Here is a 24,033-nt window from a genome sequence, read left to right as displayed (position 1 = left end):
CAGTGAAAGAATGGCAGAACAAGAGGAAGTATAATTAGACTGAATGAGAAAGATACTACTGGACCTGAGACATTTACCAGTTTCCCATTCCTGAGAATGTTTCAGCATTTTTTTTTTTTTTTTAAAACATAGCTTCGGAGTAGGATCAGGGTTACATAACAATTCTACTTGCCCCATCTTTGATATAAATTATTTACAATTCTCACTTCTTAACTTTAAATCCTGGAACAGTCATTAAGATGGATGCCTTGCTATAAAAAGTAGGGACCCGCTTAACTTTATTTTCTTTCTATTCAGAAAACTGCCCTCTTGACCTCTGCTTGGGGATGGAAGGACTGTTGAGTGCAGCCCATCGCTTGCTTCAATACATGTTACAGAAGTGTTTTGGGATGGTATTTTGACATAAGGAGAATTAGGTTGTTTCTGAGACAATGGCTGTCAGCTGCTCACTTCTCTCACTTAAAGCATCTGTAATAGAACACATCGTGTACCTTCCCCTTCGATCGTCCTCGGATTCCCACTCCCGCCCGCTCACCTGACATCGTCACTCGTTTCCAGGCAGGTAGAAGCCCAGGGCCGTGGTTCTCGACTGCACTTCGCTTTGCAAGGGGACTCGCTCGGATGTAAAGATGGCCAGTAGGAAACACAAAACACATCGGAAGTGGCCACTGCAGTTTACTCTGCTTTAGGTGAGGGGCGCTGGCTGGCTGCCAGGGTGGGAATGCCCGGTGCTGTGCCAGCGGCCGCCGGGAGGGCTGGCGCCAGGGCGGGAAACGTGCGGAGCAGGGAGCTGTCTCCGGGTGGAACTGCTTTCTGCTGTGGACCCCTCGCAAGTCCCCCGCTCAAACTGTCACCTCTCGTCTCCCTGCCACCATCGCCCCGCCACGGCGGGCGGCAGAGGGAGAGGCGGCTGGGGGCGAGGATGGGTGCCCACTGCAGCGTGGGCTGGTGAAAACACAGGGTCGCGACCTCGCAGGGGGCAGCGCGAGCCCCGCAGGACCAGAGGCGGCGTCCCCTGCGCGGTGTGCAGACAGCGAGTGACGCCCACGCGCGGCTACCACCCGCTCGCGCCGCCGGAAACTACAGCTCCCGGCAGGCCCCGCGCCGCCGCGCGCCCCCGCCCCGCACGCCCGGGCCCCCCGCCCCCGGGCCTCAGGACGGGACGGGGAGTGGGAGGAGGGACAAGGGAGGAGGGAGGAGGGAAGAGGGCGGCGGGGGGAGGGAGGGAGGAAGGGGCGCCAGCGGCGGGCGGGACCCTGCAAGGCGCGTGAAGCCTCGCTGGCGCCTCGTCCGAGACCCAGGCGCTGGCGGGCGCGGAGTTTCTCACGACCGGCCGAGCCCGCCTCTGTAAGTAGTCGCCTCCGGGAGCGCGGAACAGACCCCGAAAAAGTTAGCGCCGCCGCGGCCGCCGCTTTGTTCTCGCGGCTCGTCGAGCGAGGCGGCCCCTCCCCCACCCGCCCGCACGCGGCGGCGGCGGCGGCGGCGGGACTCGGACCCCGAGCGGGGCTGGGCGGCGGCCGCCGGGCTGGGCGGGAAGTTGGCGGAGCGCGCGGCGGGAGGCGCGGGCGGTGGGCGCCGCGGCGGTCGGGGCGCCGGCGCGGCCGCCGGGGAGGCCAAGTTCCGGCGTGGGCGCGGAGGCCCACTCGCACCCGCGCTGCGCGGCGACCACCGCGTCTGGCCCCTGCGCTGGGATCCGGGACTCGGTCCCCAAACTGGCTCCCGGCGCCAGACCGGCGGCGGCCACGCTGCGGCATTTTGGAGGCGCCTTTTCCTTTTCTTCTCATCACTTTGCCTGCGCCCGGCCCGAGGGGTGGGTGCTCGGAGAGCCAAGCCCCTACCCCAGTTTCCTGGCTGTTGAGCTTTGCGCGTTGCTGCGGCGCTCGCAGTGGTTCTCACCCCGGGAGGTCCTTAAGATGAATCACTGAGGAGTGCAACTGTTTCTTTGAGCAATAAAAAGCACCCACACCACTTGGTCGCCTGTTGGATGTTTTGTTTGAAGTCATCGCAGTCAGAAGCACAGGCCCTGCCGACTGCGGGCACGAACGTAAATCAAGTGACAGGCGTGTGTGAGCCCTGCAGATTTTTCCATAGACACAGATTGATGGTTGGGACGTAACTGTCTCTTCAACCACACCCAACCCCACAGGAAATAAGACTATCAGTGTCATCTTTGATTAGAAAGGGTAAGTTACGCTCTGAATTACTACTTTGTAGGACCCAGCGTTAATGAGCTCTGTCTAGTCGCAAGTGAAACAAAAACTTTTAAATGCCTTAACTTGTACCCTGGAAAATGTTACTACTGTATTACTCTTACCTTGCTTCTACTTTGTACTTAATGCTGAAGTTCTTCCTTACATTTTTAGCGACTGATTTCGCTTCGATCTAATTTACCAACTTCTGATGCAATGAGGGCTGGAAATATCTATGGGTTTGCTGCTAAAGGCATCCATAAAGTACCCTACCCAGATCTAGGCCAGTTGTGTAGAGGAACCTTTTCCTACTCCCTTGTCAGGATCTGGATTGAGAGCAAGCATGGAAATTCAGACAAAAAAGTTACAAGTTTTGATAAAAGTATGTGAAACGTGTGACAGAAGCCAACATGTTAGGTTTTCCTTCAGTAGGTAACATCGAGGTGGTTAGTCTGATCCCATGAGCTTGGAGTATTTGACAAGCCTGTTTCTACCATAGGTTCAATAAATTGGTACATATCATTTAACTTTTTAGGTCATTCAAATTCAAGAATGTTGACTGCTTTATATCTTCAAACGAATTTTTTAGGCATCCCAGGTAGTAGTGAGTCTTTTCTTTTTTTCTTTATTGATTTCAGAAAGAGAGGAAGGGAGAGAGATAAAAACATTGATGAGAGAGAATATCAATTGGCTGCCCCCTGCATGCCCCCGCTGGGGATCAGGCCAACAACCTGGACATGTGCCCTCATTGGTAATCAAACTGGCAACCTCTTGGTGCCTGGGTAGACCCTCAACCTTTGAGCCAGGCAGTAGTGAATCTTTTAAATATGCAGATTTTGCCCTGGCCGGTTTGGCTCAACAGAGTGTGGGCCTGCAGACCAAAGAGTTGTGGGTTCGATTTCCGTCAAGGGCATGTACCTTGGTTTAGGTTAGTCCCCAGCCCTGGTGGGGGTTGTGTGGGAGGCAACCAGTCCATGTGTCCCTCTCATGTGATGTTTCTCTCTTTCCCTCTTCCTCCCTCCCTCCCTCCCTCCCTGCCACTCTATCTGAAGATAAATAGGGAAATATCCTTGGGTGAGGATTAAAAAAATAAATAAATATGCAGATTTTATTAGCTTTCAGTTTCATCAGGTGACTCCTTTAAAATAGAAATTTCTCTCTTACTGGATTATTCTTAATTTAAATACTGCCACACTTAAAAAAAAAAGCTTAATCAAGTTTTGGAGTATTACATTTTTAAAATTCTACAAGAATTGAAAAATCCACATATTCATTTAAGTGAATAGTGGTCGTTTATTTATTTATTTATTTACTTATTTTAATCCTCACCCGAGGACATTTTTCGATATTTTGTTCAGATAGAGTGAGAGGGAGAGAGAGAGAGAGAAACATCGACGTGAAAGCGACACATCGAGTGGCTGCCACCCACACGACCCAACCAGGGCTGGGGACAAACTGCAACCGAGGTACATGCCCCTAGCGGGAACCGAACCCAGGTCTCTCTGGACCGCAGGTCGGCGCTCTAACCGCTGAGCCAAACCGGCCAGGGCTGAATAGTGGTCATTTAAATACACTTTCTTTAGGGACATTTTTTTCTCATTTTTATTTTACTTTTAATTTTTTAAAAAAATTCTCACCAGAGGATGTTTCTCCATTTATCTTCAGATAGAGTTGGGGGAGGGAGAGAGAAACAGCAATGTGAGAGAGAGACATTGATTGGTTGCCTCCAGCTTGACAGACCAGGGCTGGGATCTGAACCACCACCGAGGTACATGCTCTTGAAACAGAATTGAACCTTGACTTCAGGACACTGGTCAATATTGCATTAAAAAAAGGCCACATGCCTTTTTACATGCTGAGAAAAATACATGTACATATCAACAGGAGAAAAAAATTCATTAGAATTCCTAGTATACAAAACTGAATTGAATCAGGAAAACCCATTACTGGTAGAGAGTCGTGGTAAATATGCTGTTCTGAATAGAGAAAAAAAAAAAGCATTTTACCTTTTCACTTTAGCCTTTACTGTGTACAAAAAGAACACTGGCTAAACTAAATAATGAGCTTCCTTTTGAAGTACTTGTTTTGTCTTCCTGGAATCCTCTGCTTCACTCTCTACTTCCCTGACTCCTACTTATCCTCTAGGTCTCAGCTTAAATACCACTTTCTTAAAGGCACACCTTGCCTGAAATTAGGTCCCCTTAGTATTATACTCTGTCGTGTCTCTTTTTATAATTTGTAATTACCTTGCTATTTATGTGAATGTTTTTGAAACGTATATGGGCCACATACTGTAAGCTCCAAAAAGAGCAATAGCCATCTCCGTTATGGTCATTGCTATGTAACCCTAGTGTCTCATAACAGTCTGGCAAATAATGGGCACTCAGTAAATATTTGTTAAATGACAATGCTGCTGTTAGAGCTTCTTCTAATTAGATGCTTTGCTAAGAGATAATGTACGAGTAGGTGGGAGGTGAAGGAGAGGGGGAGAGAAAGGTAGATCAACTTGTGATGTTACCATGAAGTAACCCTCAGTTAAGTCCTCTAAACTCCAGGGCCTTTGTTTTACCTAGTCTGTAATAATAGGGTAGGTTGGGCTCAAGACATCCTATCTTTTTATTCCATTTCAACAGTGGTGACCGATTATATGACCTCATTTGAATGGGATATGTGACAGAAAACTCCCCCAAAGCATATTCTAGATGTTCTAAATAAACTATTAGAAATGCTTGCCAATTCATAGATGTTAGGAACCAATATATTTATTTGATGTAAAATTTATAAATTAGTAAGATGTGTACTATTGTCTGTTTTCTAATTGAAAGACAAAATAAATTAGAGCTTTTAGATTTTTTTTTTGATACTTAATTTCAGTATTTTACGCCTTACATCTTGCTTCATTTTAACAAAGCAAATCCAAGTTCCATAAAACAAAACAGGGAGAGGAAAAACAGATGGGATGAGTGGGCAGAAGCTAAAATGACAGCTCACTTCATTTCTTTTGTTTGTGTTTATGCTGAGATTTTTTTAAATATTATTTTGCTCAAAAGTATAACATTTACATAGCTTATTAATAGTTATCAATAATTCTGATAAATTAGTCGATTGTATTACTAGACAGTTACTTTTATTTGGCTAATTCTAATAGGTAAAATAAAATGGAAATTTAGTGGAAAGACATCTATCAATAATAAATTATTGAACACAATAATATCTTATTTTTATAGTATTTAACCTACACATGATATTATTCATAGATATTTTGCTACTTTTTTAATGACAGTTCAAACCTCACGAGAAAACCTGTTTCATTGTTGGGTTGTTGGAGATGGGGTGGAATAGTAAAAAGAACATGCGTTTTGGAGTCAGGGAAACTTGTTTGAATCCTAATTCTATCACTTATTGTTAGCTGTGTAGTTGTGGGCAAGCAACAACTCTGAAACTCAAATTCCTTTTCTATAAAATAGAATTAAATGAATCTCCTAGGGTTGTTGCAAAGGTTTAAGGAAGTATCATATCTTAATTGCATTATTTAGCATAAAGTAGGAACTTGTTAATTCTTTCATCTAAATACTGTGAAAATTGCTAGAACTTACTGAGTACTTACTAAAAGCCAAGTACTGTTGTAGGTCTTTACATGTAGTAGATCAGTCCTCACAACAACCCGTGAGTAAGTAGTGCTGTTATCTTTACTTTCCTTCTACCCTCTGCAGTGATGCTGAATAAAACCTGTTAGTCTCTTAACACCTTTTCATATATTTGAAAATCATTATTTTGTTTGACTTTGTTAAGCATATGTTGTCACATGACATTGTCTTTACTGTTATTTTGTTTTTAAAAATCAATATAGCTCTAAAAAGTGTGGACTGTAGAAATGAATACAGTAGTAAAATATAGGCTGACTGGCAACCAGTATACAGATTGATGGTGATGTATTCTCAGTGTCCTGGGGGTTTATGTTTGCAGTAGTTCTTTTAGTCATCCATTATAGTAGCAGCTCCTATTATACTCTTAGGTTTATAATTCCTCTTATGAACAGCTTCTAAGTCAGCATTTCTCCATTTCTATACTGCACATTTAATTTTTTGAAACTAAATGCAAAGCTTTACATTCATCCTTGTTACATTTCACTTTAATTTTCGTTTTTTCCCAGATTGTATATCTGAGATTTTATAAGCATGTCTTTCATGTCCTCCTCTTATACATAATAAAAAATAATATAGGGCCAAGGACAGACTTTCAAGGCACTCCCTAAAGACTTCTCTCATCTAAGTTGATTAAGAGCAGCAAACCTATCCAACTCACACTCAAGCAACATATTTACAAAAGTTGCATAGAAAACCATCTTGAATACTGTTTTGGCCAGAATACACTATTTTTGTTTGTTTGTTTGTTTGTTTGTTTGTTTTGCCAGTTGTGTGATCTTGGGTGAATACTGTAATTTCTAAGCCTCTGTTTTCTCAACAGTAAAATGGGTTCTTGTGAGGATTAAATGAGATAATACATATAAAGTGCTTAGGACCGTGTCTGGCAGAGAGAGCGCAATAACTGTGAGCTATTATTATTTCCTTCATCTAAGAAACCTAATAATCATTCTTTTCCAAGATGTAAATGCAGTTGATTTGACATTATTTGTTCTCTTTGAATTCATGCTGACATCTAGTGATCATTATACTCAAAACTATTCCTAGTTATTAAAAAACCATTTCATACATAATCCTTTCTCAGATTTGACTAAGGATTAATATTAAATTTGTCTATAATTTCTGAAATCTGCTTCTCCCTCCCCCAGCCTACAAGACTTGAAGCAACTCTGAACCACGTCTAGGCCATGATTAGTTCTCTCTTTCTGAGCTCTTTCTCCAAGATTATAGCAGTCAACTTTGTGATTACACTTGTTTATTGCTTTAGCAGTATGGAATGGATTGCATCTGGACCTGAAGATTTACACTCTCATAAAGTTGTTTTAGTCTCTTTTTCACCAGGCTCGGGTTTCAGTTCTCAGTGCTTTCCTACAACTGTAGTTGAAAAACTGAGAGACGATAAACAGAATACAAGTTGAGCAATTCTGCCTTCTCTACGTGCTCTCTGAACCTTAACAACATCCTCTCTGAGCAGTGATTCTCTCAGTTCCTTGTTCTCTTTGAGAAATAGTATGTTTTACGAAACTTGAGTCCAAATGCCCTCCCCACCTTTAAATAGCCATGATGGGCAAGTTGCTTTATCTGCTTGTGCTTCGTTCTTCTCATCAGCAGAAATGATGTTTGGCCTGTCAAATTCCAAAGAGATATTGTGAGATAAAGTATGTGAAACACCTGTAAGATTTAAGTGCTGTACAATATAAGGTGGGATAATAATCATTTTTTTGAATGTAGCTACAAAAGCTTTTCTTATGCCCAGTCAGTGTGGCTCACGGGTTAAGCGTCAACCCATGCACCAAGAGGTCATTAGTTTAATTCCTAGTCAGGGCACATGCCCAAGTGTGGGCCAGATCCCCAGTGGAAGGCATGCAGGAGGCAGCCAATCAGTGTTTTCTCTCACATCAGTGTTACTCTCTCTCCCTCTCCTTTCCTCTCTCTCTAAAATCAATAAAGAAAAAAAAATTTTTTTTTAAAAAAGCTTTTGTTATCTTTAGGCATTTTTTTCCCCAAGGCTTAGTTTTTCTTGAGTTTTTTCATTCCTGATACTATGTATATTTTTTGTGTTCTGTTATGTTCATTCTAATTTATTTAGCCCCATAACCACTCTGCAGAGAGTCATTCTGCAACCACACTGGATGCTTCACTCTTTTTTAATCATTGGAATTGTTTACAGGTATATAAGTGGAATTTAGAAAGATCCATTTCTTGTGAGCCATTTCACTTAGCCACTAGAGGGTGGGTTTATACCTTCTTTTTATGTTTTGAACTGTCCTTTTATAAAAGTGTGATGATACACATGTAATCACCATTACATGTGCCTAGTGTTCTCTTCTTTACTTTTACAATCTTTTATAATGAGATCACTTTCTGCTAAGTTCTTGTCATAAGTATGTTTTTCACATTTCTTGTTGGCCATGTAACTATAATATATCTCCACCAGCTTTCTTAGACTTCTGAAAGAAATCTGTCAACAAGTCAGGTATTATATTTTGGCAGAATTAGACTTTTAATATAAATAAGAATACTCTTAATTTGTGTTAGGGCAATATTATATATCTTTTGTATTGGCTGAGTGGTACATATTTTATTTCTATGAAATATCAGTTTTACTTTTTTGTCCCTTCTGTTTTTCTCTGTCATAACTCAGTTTTATATTTGTGGAATCAAAGTGTTTGATTTCAAATTTCAGACATTAATGAGGAGTGCCAGGTTATTATTATTAATATTATTTTTGAGCAGGAGGTTCACCCTGAAGTTATATGTACGGTGAAAAAATGGCTCCGATAACTAGAACAAGCCCTCCTACTCCTCCCCCCAAAAAAGGCTATCCATTAGGATTTATTGGTGAATTATAAACATACAACCAAAAATTATCATTTAAAAATTATAGGGATTCTTGCATTTTTTTAAAAATGTCAAATAAGTATAAAATAATAAAAGTTTTTTTAAAATTTCTTCCAGGCTGACTACAACTCACAAGGAATCAACTTTTCTCGATGGATCCATTCATCAAATGAAATATGCCTCTACTTCATAATGGAAATATTTACTCCTCCTAAAAATGAAAATGAGGACATTTAAGGAGGTGATTTAAGGTGTGAACATTTGAGAAAGTATTCCATCAAATCATTGAACCAAAGGATAAGTACTGATAGATTAATCCTAAATACCTTTTTTTTTTTTTTAAACTGGGAGGATTTCATCTTGACAGAAAAACAACTTTTATTCAGTATGTATTTTCTGAAATTTAAAGAAAGAGACAAGAATAAACATAAAGGAAAATAGATGAAGATGCTTAGAAAGTAAACAATGTCCACTCTTTTCTGATGAGGATAATTCAGTGATGTTAAATCCTTTCCAAATCCGTGGTTGCGATCCTGAAGTCAAGACTCTTTATTGAAGGGACTGATATTAAGGGAAGTAGTGACCTTTTGTGCATTCAATTCACAGTTGTAGAACTTGCAATCATCAGTATGAGTAGCTTAAAAGAGGAAATAAAGTTTTCAACTAAATCTAAAAGTACAGTCTTTTTTTTTCCTGCTGAGATTTTAAAAACCTCTTCATAACCATTGAAAAAGAATTGACAACTATTTTAAAAGATTAAAGAAAGGCAGATGTCTGCAAACAGTTCCCCTCCATCAGCCCAGAAGTCTCTATTACCTGCAACTCTTCCTGTTGTGCTTCCAACTCCTCCTTCATGTTCAAGTCCAAAGACAGGACTCTCTGCCCGACTCTCTAATGGAAGCTTCAGTGCACCGTCACTCACCAACTCCAGAGGCTCAGTGCATACAATTTCATTTCTACTGCAAATTGGCCTTACACGGGAGAGTGTTACCATTGAAGCTCAGGAACTATCTTTATCTGCTGTCAAGGATCTTGTGTGCTCCATTGTTTATCAAAAGGTACTGTGCATGCTATTTATATCAATAGTTTTTCTAATTAATATTGTTTCTAATGCTTTTCTATGAATTATATATGCAACAATGAGTTTACACATATGGATGAATTAATTGTTTATATCTAATTCTGAGCATTGTTGGAAGAGTCCTAATAGACTATGAGTCTATAAAGTCTGAAATTTCAGAGTGTTAACAATAGGAGCCTGTATCCCAACTTTTTTTATTTATTTTAATTTTTCTTTTCCATTATTGATTTGAGAGAGAGAGGAAGTGAGAGGGAGAGAGAGATAGAAACATTGATGAGAAAGAACATTGATTGGCCGCCTCCTGCATGCTCTTCACTGGGAATCTGGCCCACAACCCGGGCATGTGTCCTGACCAGGGATCGAACCAGTGACCTCTTGGTGCATGGGTCAATGCTCAGCCACTGAGCCACACTGGCCGGACCTGTATCCCAACTTTAAAATACTGCTTACTGTCCTCTTAAGAGCAGGAAAATCGGCATAAAGTCAAGACAGTTTAAGAAATCTCATTTGCTTTTGGAGAAAACAATAGGTAGAGAGCTCAACATATCAAGGTGGCTTACCAAAAGGCTGGGGCGTGGCATCAGCTGAGTCCCAGGCCCATCCTTGGTCTTCCTAGGTGTCCTGTATTCTGTCTTCTTTTATATACTCTTTCTTCCCTTTAGATCCTGATTTCATCTAAACTGACATTTAATATGAGTGGATCTTCTTTCTGTCTCTTAAAAAACAAGTAAATGAGTTTGAATATGTGACAGAACACGTGAAAATTTGAAAATAGAGAGTGGTTTTGTTTCTCATCCACTCATCCTTTGTCCTATAGCATACCATGTTTTAAAGAACCTTAGCTAAGTGCTTTTAATAATTTGATTGATGGATAGCTGATATGTCCTCTACTTCATCATAAAACTATACATATGTGAGTAGTGTGAATTGGTTACATTTTATTTTTAGTGGACCAAGCATATGTTTCAGTTTTGTTTCAAACAAATTAGTATAGTTATGTTTTAAAAATCCTATCAGTGAGGTTAATGTATTTGAATTCAAGCTCCTCATCTTACTGTTTTTCTTTCAGTTCCCTATGCTTTATATGGTCTGTCATTATCTTCTGATGTAGAATTAACAGTGCAAAAATGTTCTGTGGTTTGTGAAAATGACCTATGCCTCCTGTGTTTTAACAACAACTTTTCTGTTTGAGTGTAGCCTGTTTGTTTTGTAGATCTGTAAAGCCGTCTACTGTCTTTAAGTATCTTTGCTTTTAATTTCCCTTTCACTAAATGTTATAGTGGTGGTTCATAAATATTTCTGCAACTAGGTTGTACTTTTTACTTTAAAGGTAAGATTTCAACTTAAATATTTTTCTTTTTATTTGAGCTCATAGAAACTCATAACCAGTATTTTGGTAAGTCTATTATTCAGTTTTAAATCTTTGGAAATTTTATTTACTTTTTATATTTAAAGACTATACTTTGAGGGATCATTTCTATAGTTTTCTTATATTTATATAGAGGTATATTGATTTTCTACAGGATTATTTTAGATTTAATGGTACTTCATCATTAATATAGATGTGAGAAGTAGGTTGGATGGGTTAAATTCTTGGGAAACTAGATTTAAAATCATAATCCATGAAAAATTAGAGTAATACCAAGGAAATAAGCAGGATATATTTCAAAAAAGATAAATAAAGGTAAACTTTATACATATTAAAATAGAACAGTTGATTATGGGTATAGCTAGCATAAAATGAGATGAGTATCATAGTGAACTGAATTTGAACCAATATTATAGTGATATGAGCATGTGTTTGGCAAAAAATAGATAACATACATATGACATAACATTATATATTCCTTTTGACGTGTGGTAGAATGCTAACTTGTTTCAGTGCAAAATAGTATTGAGCTTAAAACTAGGTCAACTCTATTATTTCTTTTCTGTATAAGTTTTGGACAAGTGATTTTACTTCCCTGGATCCCAGTTTCCAGATCTGTAAAGTGACTGAGTTAGGATGATTTCTAACGTGTAATTTCAGCTATGAAATTCTGAATCATTTAATCTGCATTTAGGTCTTCACTGCTAGAGACAGATAAAGGAGAAAGGAGTCTCATGGGATGACCTGCTCCAAGTCTTAACTGGAAAGGACTCTTAAGAGAACCAGCTTTATAGAGAGGTTTCATGGATCTCTGACTCATCTGGAAGATGGAAAAACATGTCAGAAATACTTTAATCTGGTCTTGGACACTCGCTCACTAGTCATCTGCTTTCATTACCTACATGTATACTGCTCCAGTTAATTCCCAGGACTCTCGTGGGCACACCAGCTTTTCTTATTTTTAGTCATTAAAGACATTTAGCTAAACCTTCTAAAGATTGGATAAATTTTAGATAAAGAAAGATTAACTAGCTCAGGTGGTATGGCTTAGTGGATTGAGCATTGGCCCAAGGACTGAGAGGTCCCGGTTCAATTCCTGTTCAGGGCACATGCCCAGGTTGTGGGCTCTCACATCAATGTCTCTCTCTCTCTCTCAAAAAATCAATTTTAAAAAATGAAAACCATTTTTAAGCCCTGGCCTGTTTGGCTCAACGGTTAGAGAGTCAGCCCGCGGACCAAAGATGGAAAAAACATCTTTGATTCCAGTCGTAGTTCATCCCCGGCCCTGGACGGGTCGTGCAGGAGGCAACCAGTCGATGTGGCTCTATTACATTGATGGTTTTCTCTGTCTCTGTCTCCCTCCCACTCTATATAATGATAAATGGAAAAATATCCTCAGGTGAGGAATTTAAAAAAAAAACACACATTTTTAAGAAATAACCAGACACTGTCCCTTTCCTCAAAAAGGTTATAGTCTAGTGAGGGAAACATGTTCACTAGTATATAAAACATGGAAAGTGAAAAGTGAAGTTAAAATAAAAAGTGCTCTTCTTGGATGATAAAGATGTGGAAAGTTCATACAGAAAATAGCATTTAATCTGATGTTTTTAAAATGAGCGTGATTTCCATAATTTGGGAGGTGAAGAATACATTCCTAACAAAAGAATCAGTATAAGCAAAGAAATGGAAGGGGGCGATGGGAAGGATATGATTGTTAACATTTAATCCTCAAAATAATTTGTGGTGCATCTTAAACTTTAATGTATATGCCAGTCATTTTGTGATTCTACTAAAATGTAGGTCTGTGGTGGGTTTGCATTTCTGACATGCTCTCAGGTGACACTGGTGCTCTTTATCCAAGGGAACGACCACAGTGAGGTGAAAGTGTATAGATGATACAGTCTCTGCTAAGTAAGTAGAGTAGGACACTGAATTCCAGAGACATTTTAATTACTTGCTAAAATCCAGAATTCAAACACAATTTTGTTTTAAGTAAAAAAATCTGTACACTCTCTTCACCACACCATGCTGTCTTCCTTATGCCAGTGAAGTCTTGCACTTGATTCTTCTAAGAGTGTAGATTTAACTAAGGTCCATGTACAGCAAAGTGACATGACCAAATCTGTGTTTTGGAAAACTAAAATATGGCAACTAAGAGTGAGATCAGATAGGAGACCAGTGTAATCAAGACCTGAACTGAGGCAGTTGGAAAGTGATGATATAGTTAGGTACTGGGAAAGTACTGTTGGTAAAACTTGATATCCTATTGAACATAGGAAAGAGCAAAGGGTGAAAGACAGAAAGCCTGGGTGACTGGATGAGTGGTGATACTGGTAACCAAGATAGAAAATCCAGAAAGTAAGGTTTTCTTGGGGGAGAATGGGACTGATCTTTATTAAATTTTATCTTGTAAGATAGAGTTTATTAAACAGTCAGAGACCTGTTTTTTCATTTAAGATTTAGCTGAAGGATATAAATTGTTCTAGTGAGACACTTAAAATGGAATCTTTGCCTACCAAGAGGATCTTTCCCAACTCTCTTTCTATAGAGAAACTAACAAGACTGAAAAGATCTCTTAGTTTGGAGGTTCTGAGGAGAGACCTCTCAAAGTTAGTGAAGTGAACCTAGAGGCAACCCTACTTTTAAGTTAGGGAAGGAGGACTACCCAAACTGTAATTTTATTTTAACAGTATTTTAGATATTTTAAAATGTATTTGTAATCTGCTAGTTGTAATGCCAAATGTAGACTCCATCTATTTTACATTTTTGCTTCCAGTGTTACTATAGTCACTGTTCTGTACATTACATTGCCAGAACTTATTTAAATTATAACTGGACATTTGTACCTTTGACCACCTTCACATATTTATTTCCTCCACCCACTACCCTCCACGTCTGGCAACTACTAGTCTGTTCTCTGTTTCTATGAGGTTTGTTTTTTTGTTGTTGTTTTTTAGATTCCACATATAAATGATATCATATAGTATTTGCCTTTCTCTGCCTGACTTATTTCACTTACCATGATGCCCTTAAGATCCATCCATGTTGTCCCAAATGGCAGGATTTTCTGCTTTTTTATGGCTGAATAATACTCTGTTTTTATGCACATAAAAACGGTACCACATTGTTTTTATTCACTTATCCATTAACGTACACTTAGATTGTTTGCATGTCTTGTCTGTTGTAAATAATGCCGCAATGAAATTAAGGTGCAGATATTCATTTGAGATAGTGATTTCTTTTCCTTCTGGATATATACCCAGAAACGGAATTTCTGCATCATACATAGTTGTATATCTCTGAAACCAACAGATTATTTATAGTTGAGCTTTGCTTAAAACTTGGATGTGACCAAAAGTGGTCACTCCTTTGAATTCAGTCCAATTTCATGACACATCCTGAGGGTGGAGTAGGTGGAGTTTCTTTTGTTGTTGTTGTTGTTGTTAACATAAGCCTAAAATATAGCTTCCTTTTTTTTGAAGATTTGAAACACTTCCAACATTTATGTTACATTGATATTGGTGCTGTGTTACTCATCTTTCTCTCCCTAAATAATGCTTTACACACAATAAAAATTTGTTAAAGCACACATTCTACCTGCTTTTACTGCTAAAAACATGATACTTAAAATAATTGGTGGTGGTAATTACTTTCATTGATAAAATGATTTATAGTTGTCAGAGCTGCAGAGAAATGTGCAGATTAAGCCCTAGTATGGTGTTCCATTCTGTATCAGTACCTTAGTTGTGCCCAGACTGCTCCCACTAGTAGTTTAGATGGTCAGATACAGGTTTCCCCACTATCTGAAAGTAGAGTGTTTTTATGAAACTTTTCATAGCCAAAACAATGTAAAACGAAGAAGCATGTACCATTAATTTTTATATAGAAAAAATTTTTGAATGTTCCAGGCCCAAAACTCAGTGCATGCACAATGTCTTTATTTCATTCACCACAACTGAAATGCTTAATTATGTCCAGCTGTACACTAAGACTAACACCCTTAAGAGCTTTCTTAGGTTTTTCTGATACCTTAGCGTGTATCTTGCTAACAAATGTACAAACTAAATCTAGATACAGCACAGACACAGTTCAGAGCTGTGGTAGCTTGATACAGCAATGCTGAGTGTAGGAGCTTGGTGGTGCCACTGTCGCAGCTCTGCCTCTTCAACAGCCGGCTGCCAAACAACCACTGAATGCTATTTTCACTTGTCACCCTTTTTTGTAAAAGTGAAAAATCCTCTTTGGATATCTTTCATTTAATGAAAATAGGTACTAACGTAGGTCTTTCATAAAAGTGAAGTGGCATTACACGAACTTTAGAAAAGGTGGGGAAACCTGTATTTTGTTTGTAGAGCTCTTTCTGTGATTGTGCAAAAGACCAGGTTCTAGAAGACTCTGATATCCTCAAGTAAGTCACTTTCTTTTTTTTTTTTGGTACGTGCCCCTAGTGGGAACCGAACCTCTGGTCTGCAGGCCGAAGCTCCAACCGCTGAGCCAAACCCACCAGGGCTCAAGTAAGTCACTTTCTAAGGACACCAGTGAACTTTTTCTTTATTCCTTGTAAGAATGTAGATTAGGGCCCTGGCTGGTTTGGCTCAGAGGTTAGAGCATCGGCCTGCAAACCAAAGAGCTGCAGGTTTGATTTCAGTCAAGGGCACATACCTTGGTTGTGGTTTGTCCCCGGCCCTGGTTGGGGTTGTACAGAGGCAATCAGTCAATGTGTCTCTCTGTCATTGATCTTTCTTTCTCTCTCTCTGTTTCCCTCCCACTCTATCTGAAGATAAATGGAAAAAATATACTGGGGTGAGGATTTTTTTAAAAAAAGAATGTAGATTAGGACTTTGGACTATTTTATTGGCAAATATTACAGCCCCAGTATCTAATGTATAAGATTAAATGAAACCAGTGGTTCTCTAACTGGGGTGATTTTGACCCCCAGGGAATATTTGGCAATATCAGATGTTTTTGGTTGTCACAAATTGGGGGAGAGGGTGTGAGTGGTACTGGCATCTAATGGGTAGAAGATAGGGATGATGCTACAATGCACAGGACAGTCCCACAACAAAGAATTACCTGGCCCAAAATGTCAGTTATGCTAAAGTTGAAAAATCCCTAGGTAAACCGATAAAGAAATAGAATTTCTGAAGTTTGGAGAAATTAAAAACTTCTGTTAGTGCTATTGTTGGGTCTTACTGAATTAGTGAATGTGAATGTCTTCTAGATATGAGTTCTGCCCTGGCCGGTTTGGCTCAGTGGTTAGAGCGTCCGCCTGCGGTCCAGAGAGACCCGGGTTCGGTTCCCGCTAAGGGCATGTACCTCGGTTGCAGTTTGTCCCCGGCCCTGGTTGGTCGTACGGGTGGCAGCCACTCGATGTGTCCCTTTCACATCAATGTTTCCCTCTCTCTCTCTTCCTCTCTCTCCCTCCCACTCTGTCTGTACAAAAAATGGAAAAATGTCCTCAGATGAGGATAAAAAAATAATAATAAAATAAAGTCAGGTGACTTGAAACTTTAAAAAAAAAATAGATATGAGTTCTATCTTGAGAGCTTTAAAATAGGATCTCTAGTTTCTCTTGGATCTGTTTGTTTTAAGACTAGTTTGTTTTAACACAGTTGCCATTATGAATATGAATATAGTTAAACAAAGAATGTAAAATTTTAATCTATATATATTATATTTTCATGTTAATATATAAAACAAATAACAAAAAACAGGATCTCTGCCTTCTAGGAGTTTATAAGCTTTTTATACTGACAAAAGCCAAAAAACTAGCGGGACTGGCAGTCAGAAGAACCGACTGAGAAAGACAGATGTGAGCAGCAGGTAGAGCTGGGATTGAGCCAAGCAAAAACCGGCTGATCAGATCTCTGCTGGAAGGGTAATACCAGAGAGTCATTTTACAAATGAGCAAATCAGAATTGAGGGAGTAGGCCAGAAGCCCTGCCTGTTTTACAGTGATTATTCATGCATGGATTCCCAATGTCAAAATTACATTAGTGTTTAAATCTGTACAATTTTTTGTTATTAGTATGTGTTTTTTTAAAAAAGGAATAATCTAAAAAAGAAGTAGCAGTATTTTCAAATCAGAGACAAACCCAGGTGGTGATATTAATTCTGCCATTTTTGTTTTTATGATTATAGACCCTTTTCAAGTCACTTGACTTTTAATTCTGATTTGTAGGATCATACTCCATTTAAAAATTATGGTGATTAAATGAAAGGCCCTTGATACAGTGTCTGACACATAATTAGTGCTCTCAAATAGTAATGGTCATGGTTTTTAAAACTCTTTAAATCTGGAAAAACCATTGGTTCTGTAGTGTTATTAAAATTTTAGTAAATACCAAAGCGTGTGTAGCATTCTTCCAACATGCCGACATTGCTTTCTTTATTCTTGCCTTTTGATTTTAGTATTTAGCATAGGACAAACATGAGAACATGAGAATTGTTTAAAAAATATTTTTTCTTTATTGATTTTAGAGAGAGAGGGAGAGAGATACAGAAACATTGATGAGAGAGAACATCGATCAGCCGCCTCCTGCATGCCCCCCACTGGGGATCGAGCCCACAAGCTGGGCATGTGCCCTGACCAGGAATCGAACCAGTGACTTCTTGGTGCCACTGAGCCACACCAGCTGGGCAAGTTTATGTTCATTTTATTAGAGAGCTGAGATTGTTTTAGGAATTTTGAGGAAATTAAATGAGATTGCTTATATCAAGTAATTTGCATAGTACCTGATACATAATAACTATGCTCAGCTCTGGCCATTGTGGCTCAGTTGGTTGGAGCATCCTCCTGTACACCAAACATGGTGTGTTCTGTTCCTGGTCAGGTCACATACCCAGGTTGCAGGTTCAATCCCTGGTCACAGCTTGTGCACAAGTTAGCTGATTGATATTTCTCTCTCATCAATGTTTTTTTCTCTCTCTCAAATAAATTTTTTTAAAACCTATGTTAAAAGAATGTTAGTTCTCCACCTTCTTGCTTTCATATTACCAAAACTATGATGCCAATGCCACTGTGTTAATTTGTTGAATGAACATAGCAGATATAATTGGGGTGAGAAAGGAAATGGCCAGACAGCAATTAATTTTAAACTATAATGGTGTTTACTGAAGATGAAATAATTCTAAGGTTGACTGTCTGTTTTTAGCTGATTTAAAACATTTGTTTTTCGTTTTGACCATTTACATGACACTAGACCTGAAGACTCTTTGCTTATGTATCCTTATTTAGGAGTGTTTTTGATCTGTTCTTTGACCGAATACATTGTCTCTGCAGACGTGGGTTGGGTGTAATTTTCAGATCCCATCAAAGTAGAGTAAAAATCCCAGCTGTAGCTTTTGTTTTCTAGAAACCAGTTGTCATTACAGGTTGTTGTTTTTCTGCCTCATTCTTTCTATTACAGCTGGGTTGTAGAGACTAAGCAACATCCTACTCTTTACCCTAGCAGTATTGGCAAATAGTGTCAGGCAACTGTAACTAATTTGGAGGCTCACATTGGAAGAAATGGTTTGTTTGTTTTTTTAAGAAAAAATTCTGCTGGATAGTCAGGTTAAAACCTAGGATAGAAAATTTGAATTAAAGGTAATTAGAAATAATAAAAACAAGGAAGAAGGAAAATGAAAAAGATTGCTTAGATTTGTGTCTAAGAAATAGTAAATGTTAAATGAAGTGCTCCTCTGGTATGTCAAATTCAGAAAATTCTGGGTTGGAAATTAAGGAAGAAAGTTCAGAATAAATGCAGAGTCCGTGTTGAATATTTCATTGACTCATCTATACTCTAGAGCCTTCTATCAGTATTTAGAAACAGAATTATCAAAATTAAATACTTTTCTAATATTTTTTCTAAAAATGATGTTAAATTAATATTATATTTGTTCCTGGGAAATATATTAGTGTTAAATTAGTTAACACTAATTTTGCTCAATAGTCAACAACTTTTTCAGTAAATGCCTGTGAAATACTAAGCTCTAGATCAGTGGTTCTCAACCTTCCTAAAGCCACGACCCTTAAATACAGTTCCTTATGTTGTGGTGACCCCCCCAACCATAAAATTATTTTTGTTGCTACTTTATAACTGTAATTTTGCTACCGTTATGTCTTAGGCAACATCTACGAAAGGGTCATTCGACCCCCAAAGGGGTCATGACCCACAGGTTGAGAACTGCTGCTCTAGATGCTAGGGATTCAGTAGGGAACATGAAAAAAGAGTGCCTTTGCCCTCGTGTAGCTTATGTACTGTGATCTAGTTATTAGAAAGATGTACTGTGAAGATTTATTTAGCATCAGATTTAAAAATTATTTTAGGCCCTAGCTGGTTTGGCTCAGTGGTTACAGCATCGGCCCATTGACCAGTGAGTCTCAGATTCTATTTCAGTCAAGGGCAGTACTTCGGTTGCAGTTTGTCCTGGCCCTGGTTGGCATCGTGCGGGAGGCAGCCAGTCAATATGTCTCTCTCACATTGATGTTTCTCTCTCTCTCGCTGTCCCTCCCTCCCACTTTATCTCAGGTGAGGATAAAAAAAAATTGGAAAAATAAATAAATAAAAATGATTTTAGTATTCAACTTCTAAAATTATACTAATGTAAAGAAACCTGTGGTGCCAAGAATGTTCTATATCTTGACCTGGATGTTGGTTATGGGTGTGTGTGTGTGTAGTTACCTATCTTCTAATTACGATTAGTGCGCTTGCTCATTATACTTCAATTAGAAATGTTCTTTTTAAAACTAAACTAAGTGTACTTTAAAACTCTTCCAGGTTTTCCATTGCACTTAGAATAAAACCCATGCTTCTTTTTAAAAGGTGTATAGTGATGTTATTTGTTCAGATAATGTTAAATTTTGAAGCTATTTTGTTAACATGTAAAAGTTGTATTCAACCGCATAGAATTGAAAATTTTCTACCTCATTAACATTTTTTACAGAATTTTAATGACATGAACTTTAAACTGTTCATACAGAGAACTTTCAACATATAATGTTACTTGAAGAAATTTTATTTGTAAGTGTTGGAACCTTTTATAACAAGTGTAAGTGAATACAATAAAAAATAACTTCTCTGAAATGGTTATTAAAAGATAAGACGATCACGCTGTGGCCTGTATGGCTCAGTTGGGTATCATTCTGTGTACTGAAAGGTTGTCGATTAAGTTCCTGGTCAGGGCACATACCCCGGTGGAAGGCTTGATCCCCCAGTAGGGGGACTATAGGAGGCAGCTGGTTAGCGTTTCACACTCCCATCAGTGTTTCTCTCTCTCTCTCTAAAAATCAGTTTAAACATCTTTTTTTTAAAAAGATCTGATTTTTATTCTTGAAGCCATCTTTAATGCAAAAGCAAAGAAAGAGTCTGAAGTGGGCAAACAGCTTATAAGAGGTGGGAATTTGATAACTTTATGATGAAATTCTACTAATTTTCCATATGGACTGGGGAAAGACTTCATTTTGCACAGTCAGGAGGACTGATTGGCACAGTCTGTAGAAAGCAAATCCAGAAAAGCCTGGGGGAATTTGGAAAGAGGCTAGATTAAAGGCTTGTTTTGCTTCTAACCCGGTAGCTCTTGCTGTTTCTTTCATTTCCTCTTTCTTTTAATCAAGGCTGAGGTAGGATAGGGAAGGAAATATAGGCATGTCTAGTTTTCAGAAGGTTAACTTCCTTCCACATTTTCCAGTCTTTTTTTTTTTTTTTTTTTTTATCCTCACCTGAGGATATTTTTCCATATTTTGTACAGATAGAGTGGGAGGGAGAGAGAGGAAGGGAGAGAGAGAGAAACATCGACGTGAAGGGACACATCGAGTGGCTGCCACCCGCACGACCAACCAGGGCCGGGGACAAACTGCAACCGAGGTACATGCCCTTAGCGGGAACCGAACCCGGGTCTCTCCGGACCGCAGGCCGACGCTCTAACCGCTGAGCCAAACCGGCCAGGGCAATTTTCCAGTCTTTATATACTCTTGACTCCCTTATTCCCTACAGCAGTGTTTCTTAACCTCAGAACTATGAACATTTTGGGTCAGACAGTTTTGTTCTTTGGGCTATCCTGTGCATTGTAGGCTGTTTAGCAGCATCTCTGGCCTCTATCCTTTGGATGCCAGTGCCTCAGGTTGTAATAACCAAAAGTGTCTCAAGATATTGCCACCTGTTTTTGGGCAGGGGTGAGGGGGCAAAATTGCTCCAATTGAGAGCCACTGCCCTAGGGGAATAAACAAAATACAGTAAATCTTCAGTGTCGTCGATAGGTTCTGTGACTTCATTATTTTTTTAATTCTCACCTGAGGATATGTTTCTATTGGTGTGTTTTGGTATTTTTGGGTTTTTTTTGTTTTTGTTTTTAAAGAGAGAGAGAGAAACATCAATGTGAGAGAGCAACATCAATTAATTGCCTTCTGTACTCACCCCAACTAGGGATCAAACCCAAAACCTAGGTATATGCCCTGACTGGGAATTGTACCCTTAACCCTTTGGTGCATGGAACGACACTCCAGCCAACTGAGCCACATGGCCAGGGTTGTTCTGTGACTTTAAATGAAACCAATTTTTCCAATTATAAACCCTTATTTATAATTGCTATAAACAAGAGTTATATTCCTACAGCATCTCATTATCATTATAATGAAACAGCATTATTTGAGGACCTGTTGTAGTAATGATCTATGTAATTTACCAAAGACAATTTCTAGAGAGAAGTTTATTTTTGTTGTCTTGCTGTCCATCTTCTTACTGCACAGTCCAAACCCTGATACCTCTTTCCTGAGTAATAGCTTCAGCCTTCCTCAGGAGCTTGCTCTGGTCTCTTCCTGTTCCAGTCCTTCCTTCACAGTGTTGTCAGCATTATCTGTTTAAAATACAGATTTGGTTATGTTACTGCCTTGCTCTGGGACCCTTTATCTCTCACCCTTGGATATAGAATCATAGTATGAACCACTAGTATTAATTGGTCACTGTGCTGTGTGTTTTTTGCTATCACATAATTTAGTTTTTGCAAGAACCCTATGCAGTCATTCTCTTGTTATTTCCAATTTATAGACAAGAAACGGCTTAGAGAGGGTAAGCAGTTTATCTAAGGTGCTACAGTTAGTAGGTGGCAAAGCTTAAAGGCAGCTCTGTTGACTCCAAGATTCTCTGTTAGGATGGCTCCTATGTGCATTTTTACCTCCTTTCTGTCAACCTTCCCACCTCATTTCCCTGTCACGAAGGTCCACTTACCTTCTCCCAGTTATCTTGTACTTTCTCAACCATGACCTTGCTTTCACTTTCACTTTCTCTCCATAGAAACCCTGCTTCTCTATTTTTATAATTCTGCTCAAATATCACTGTTAAAGTGGTATTCCACCTTCCCAGTTAAAGTTTTTTATTCCATCTTCTAGAATTTTATTTTTTATTTTTGATATTTCCCTTATTGTGTTGTGTAATATTTGTGTTTGTTTCCATCTTCCTATTACATTGTAAGTTCCTAGAGGACAAGGACTACTTTATCTTAATAAACCACAAGGCCAATGCCTTGCACTTAGCAGACATGTGAAAAATGAGAATTTTAAAAATGACTTTTAGCCCTGGCCATTTTTGCTCAGCAGTTAGAGCATTGGCCTGCGGTCCAGAGAGACCCGGGTTCGGTTCCCGCTAAGGGCACATACCTTGGTTGCAGTTTGTCCCCCGCCCTGGTTGGGTCATGTGAGTGGCAACCACTCGATGTGTCCCTTTCTAGATGTTGCGCCCTCTCTCTCTCCCTCCCACTCTATCTGAACAAAAAAATGGGAAAATGTCCTCGGGTGAGGATTTAAAAAAATGAGTTTTATTCATACAAATATTTTTAGAAATTTTATTTTTATTATGATGAAATGTGAAATTCCGTCTTATTAATCCTTGTGAATTGTTGCATCCAAGTTATGAGGATGTTTTATACCCCGTTAGATGTTGTAGAATTTAATAATAAAAATTTAATAACATTGAAATTTTAAAATATAAATCAAAATTTTTTTATTTTCTATTTTCTCTTTTCCATTGAAAATTCTTATAGTGTTAGATACATGTTTAAAGCATGTGAAGTTTTATAAATATTAATTTTAACAAATAATTGAAAGAATTATTAGTACTATAAATATTCTAAATATTTCTGTGTTTTCCATTGTTTCCCCGGGTTTTAAAAAATGCCAATAAACTCTTCAGCTTCTAATTAAGACAGTGTTTTCAGTTTTTAAAAATTATTCAAAAAATTTGACACCTTTTTTGGAGATACATACAGGAATTTTTTTTTTTTTTAATCACCCGAGGACATTTTTCGATATTCAGATAGAGTGGGAAGGGGGAAGGAGGAAGGGAGGGAGGGAGGGAGAGAGGGAGGGGGAGAGAGAGAGGGAAAGAGAGAGAGAGAAAGAAACATCGACATGAAAGGACACATCGAGTGGTTATCACCCACACGACCCAACCAGGGCCGGGGACAAACTGCATCTGAAGTACATGCCCTTAGCAGGAACCGAACCTGGGTCTCTCTGGACCGCAGGCCAACGCTCTAACCGCTGAGCCAAACCGGCCAGGGCCATACAGGAATTTTTAATGGAAAAATTAAGGTCAGAAACTATGATGAAGCTAGGTTGGTGTCTACTTAAAACACATGCCATAAGATCCTACATAGCCTGATGTTAGAAATGGGCCATAAACTTGGCTTTGCTTTTGCTGTGGGCAAAGTAAATAAGAAAACATAATTAGTTACATGATCAAATGTTCATATTATCAAACCATTAGAGAAATTACTTTTATGTATCCTCACAAAGAAGGACTATCATACCAAGTAGGTAAACCAGGTCCTTACAACATCTCTGCACTAAGTCCTGGTTCAGTTTAGTGTAACACATAACGAGCCATTCACTGCAGGCTAGTGGCAGACTGTATACCTCAAAAGGATAATCAT

General features: G+C 39.0%; 2 protein-coding genes across 5 annotated transcripts in view; one reads left to right on the top strand and one right to left on the bottom strand.

Annotated features, from left to right (window-relative positions):
* The window catches only part of QPCT (glutaminyl-peptide cyclotransferase), a 50,867-nt gene extending 50,234 nt beyond the window's left edge, over nt 1-633 (bottom strand). Inside the window, exon 1 of the mRNA XM_036263331.1 lies at nt 536-633. The gene's annotated coding sequence lies outside the window, so the exon portion shown is untranslated. The remainder of the gene's footprint in view (nt 1-535) is intronic.
* PRKD3 (protein kinase D3) overlaps nt 607-24,033 on the top strand; it is a 73,258-nt gene continuing 49,831 nt past the window's right edge. The window contains exons 1-2 of one of the 4 annotated variants that reach the window (XM_036263325.1): nt 607-689; nt 8,792-9,732. In XM_036263325.1, the coding sequence (XP_036119218.1) occupies nt 9,445-9,732 (288 nt within the window). In that variant the 5' untranslated portion in view covers nt 607-689; nt 8,792-9,444. Of the gene's footprint in view, nt 690-1,215; nt 1,348-1,820; nt 2,184-8,791; nt 9,733-24,033 lie in introns of those variants that run through there. The other 3 variants (XM_036263323.1, XR_004959720.1, XM_036263324.1) reach the window with 3 other exon arrangements.

Source organism: Molossus molossus, unplaced genomic scaffold (assembly GCF_014108415.1).
Source record: "Molossus molossus isolate mMolMol1 unplaced genomic scaffold, mMolMol1.p scaffold_m16_p_15, whole genome shotgun sequence".
Classification (NCBI taxonomy): Eukaryota; Metazoa; Chordata; class Mammalia; order Chiroptera; family Molossidae; genus Molossus; species Molossus molossus.
This window is presented reverse-complemented; position numbering and strand designations above follow the sequence as displayed.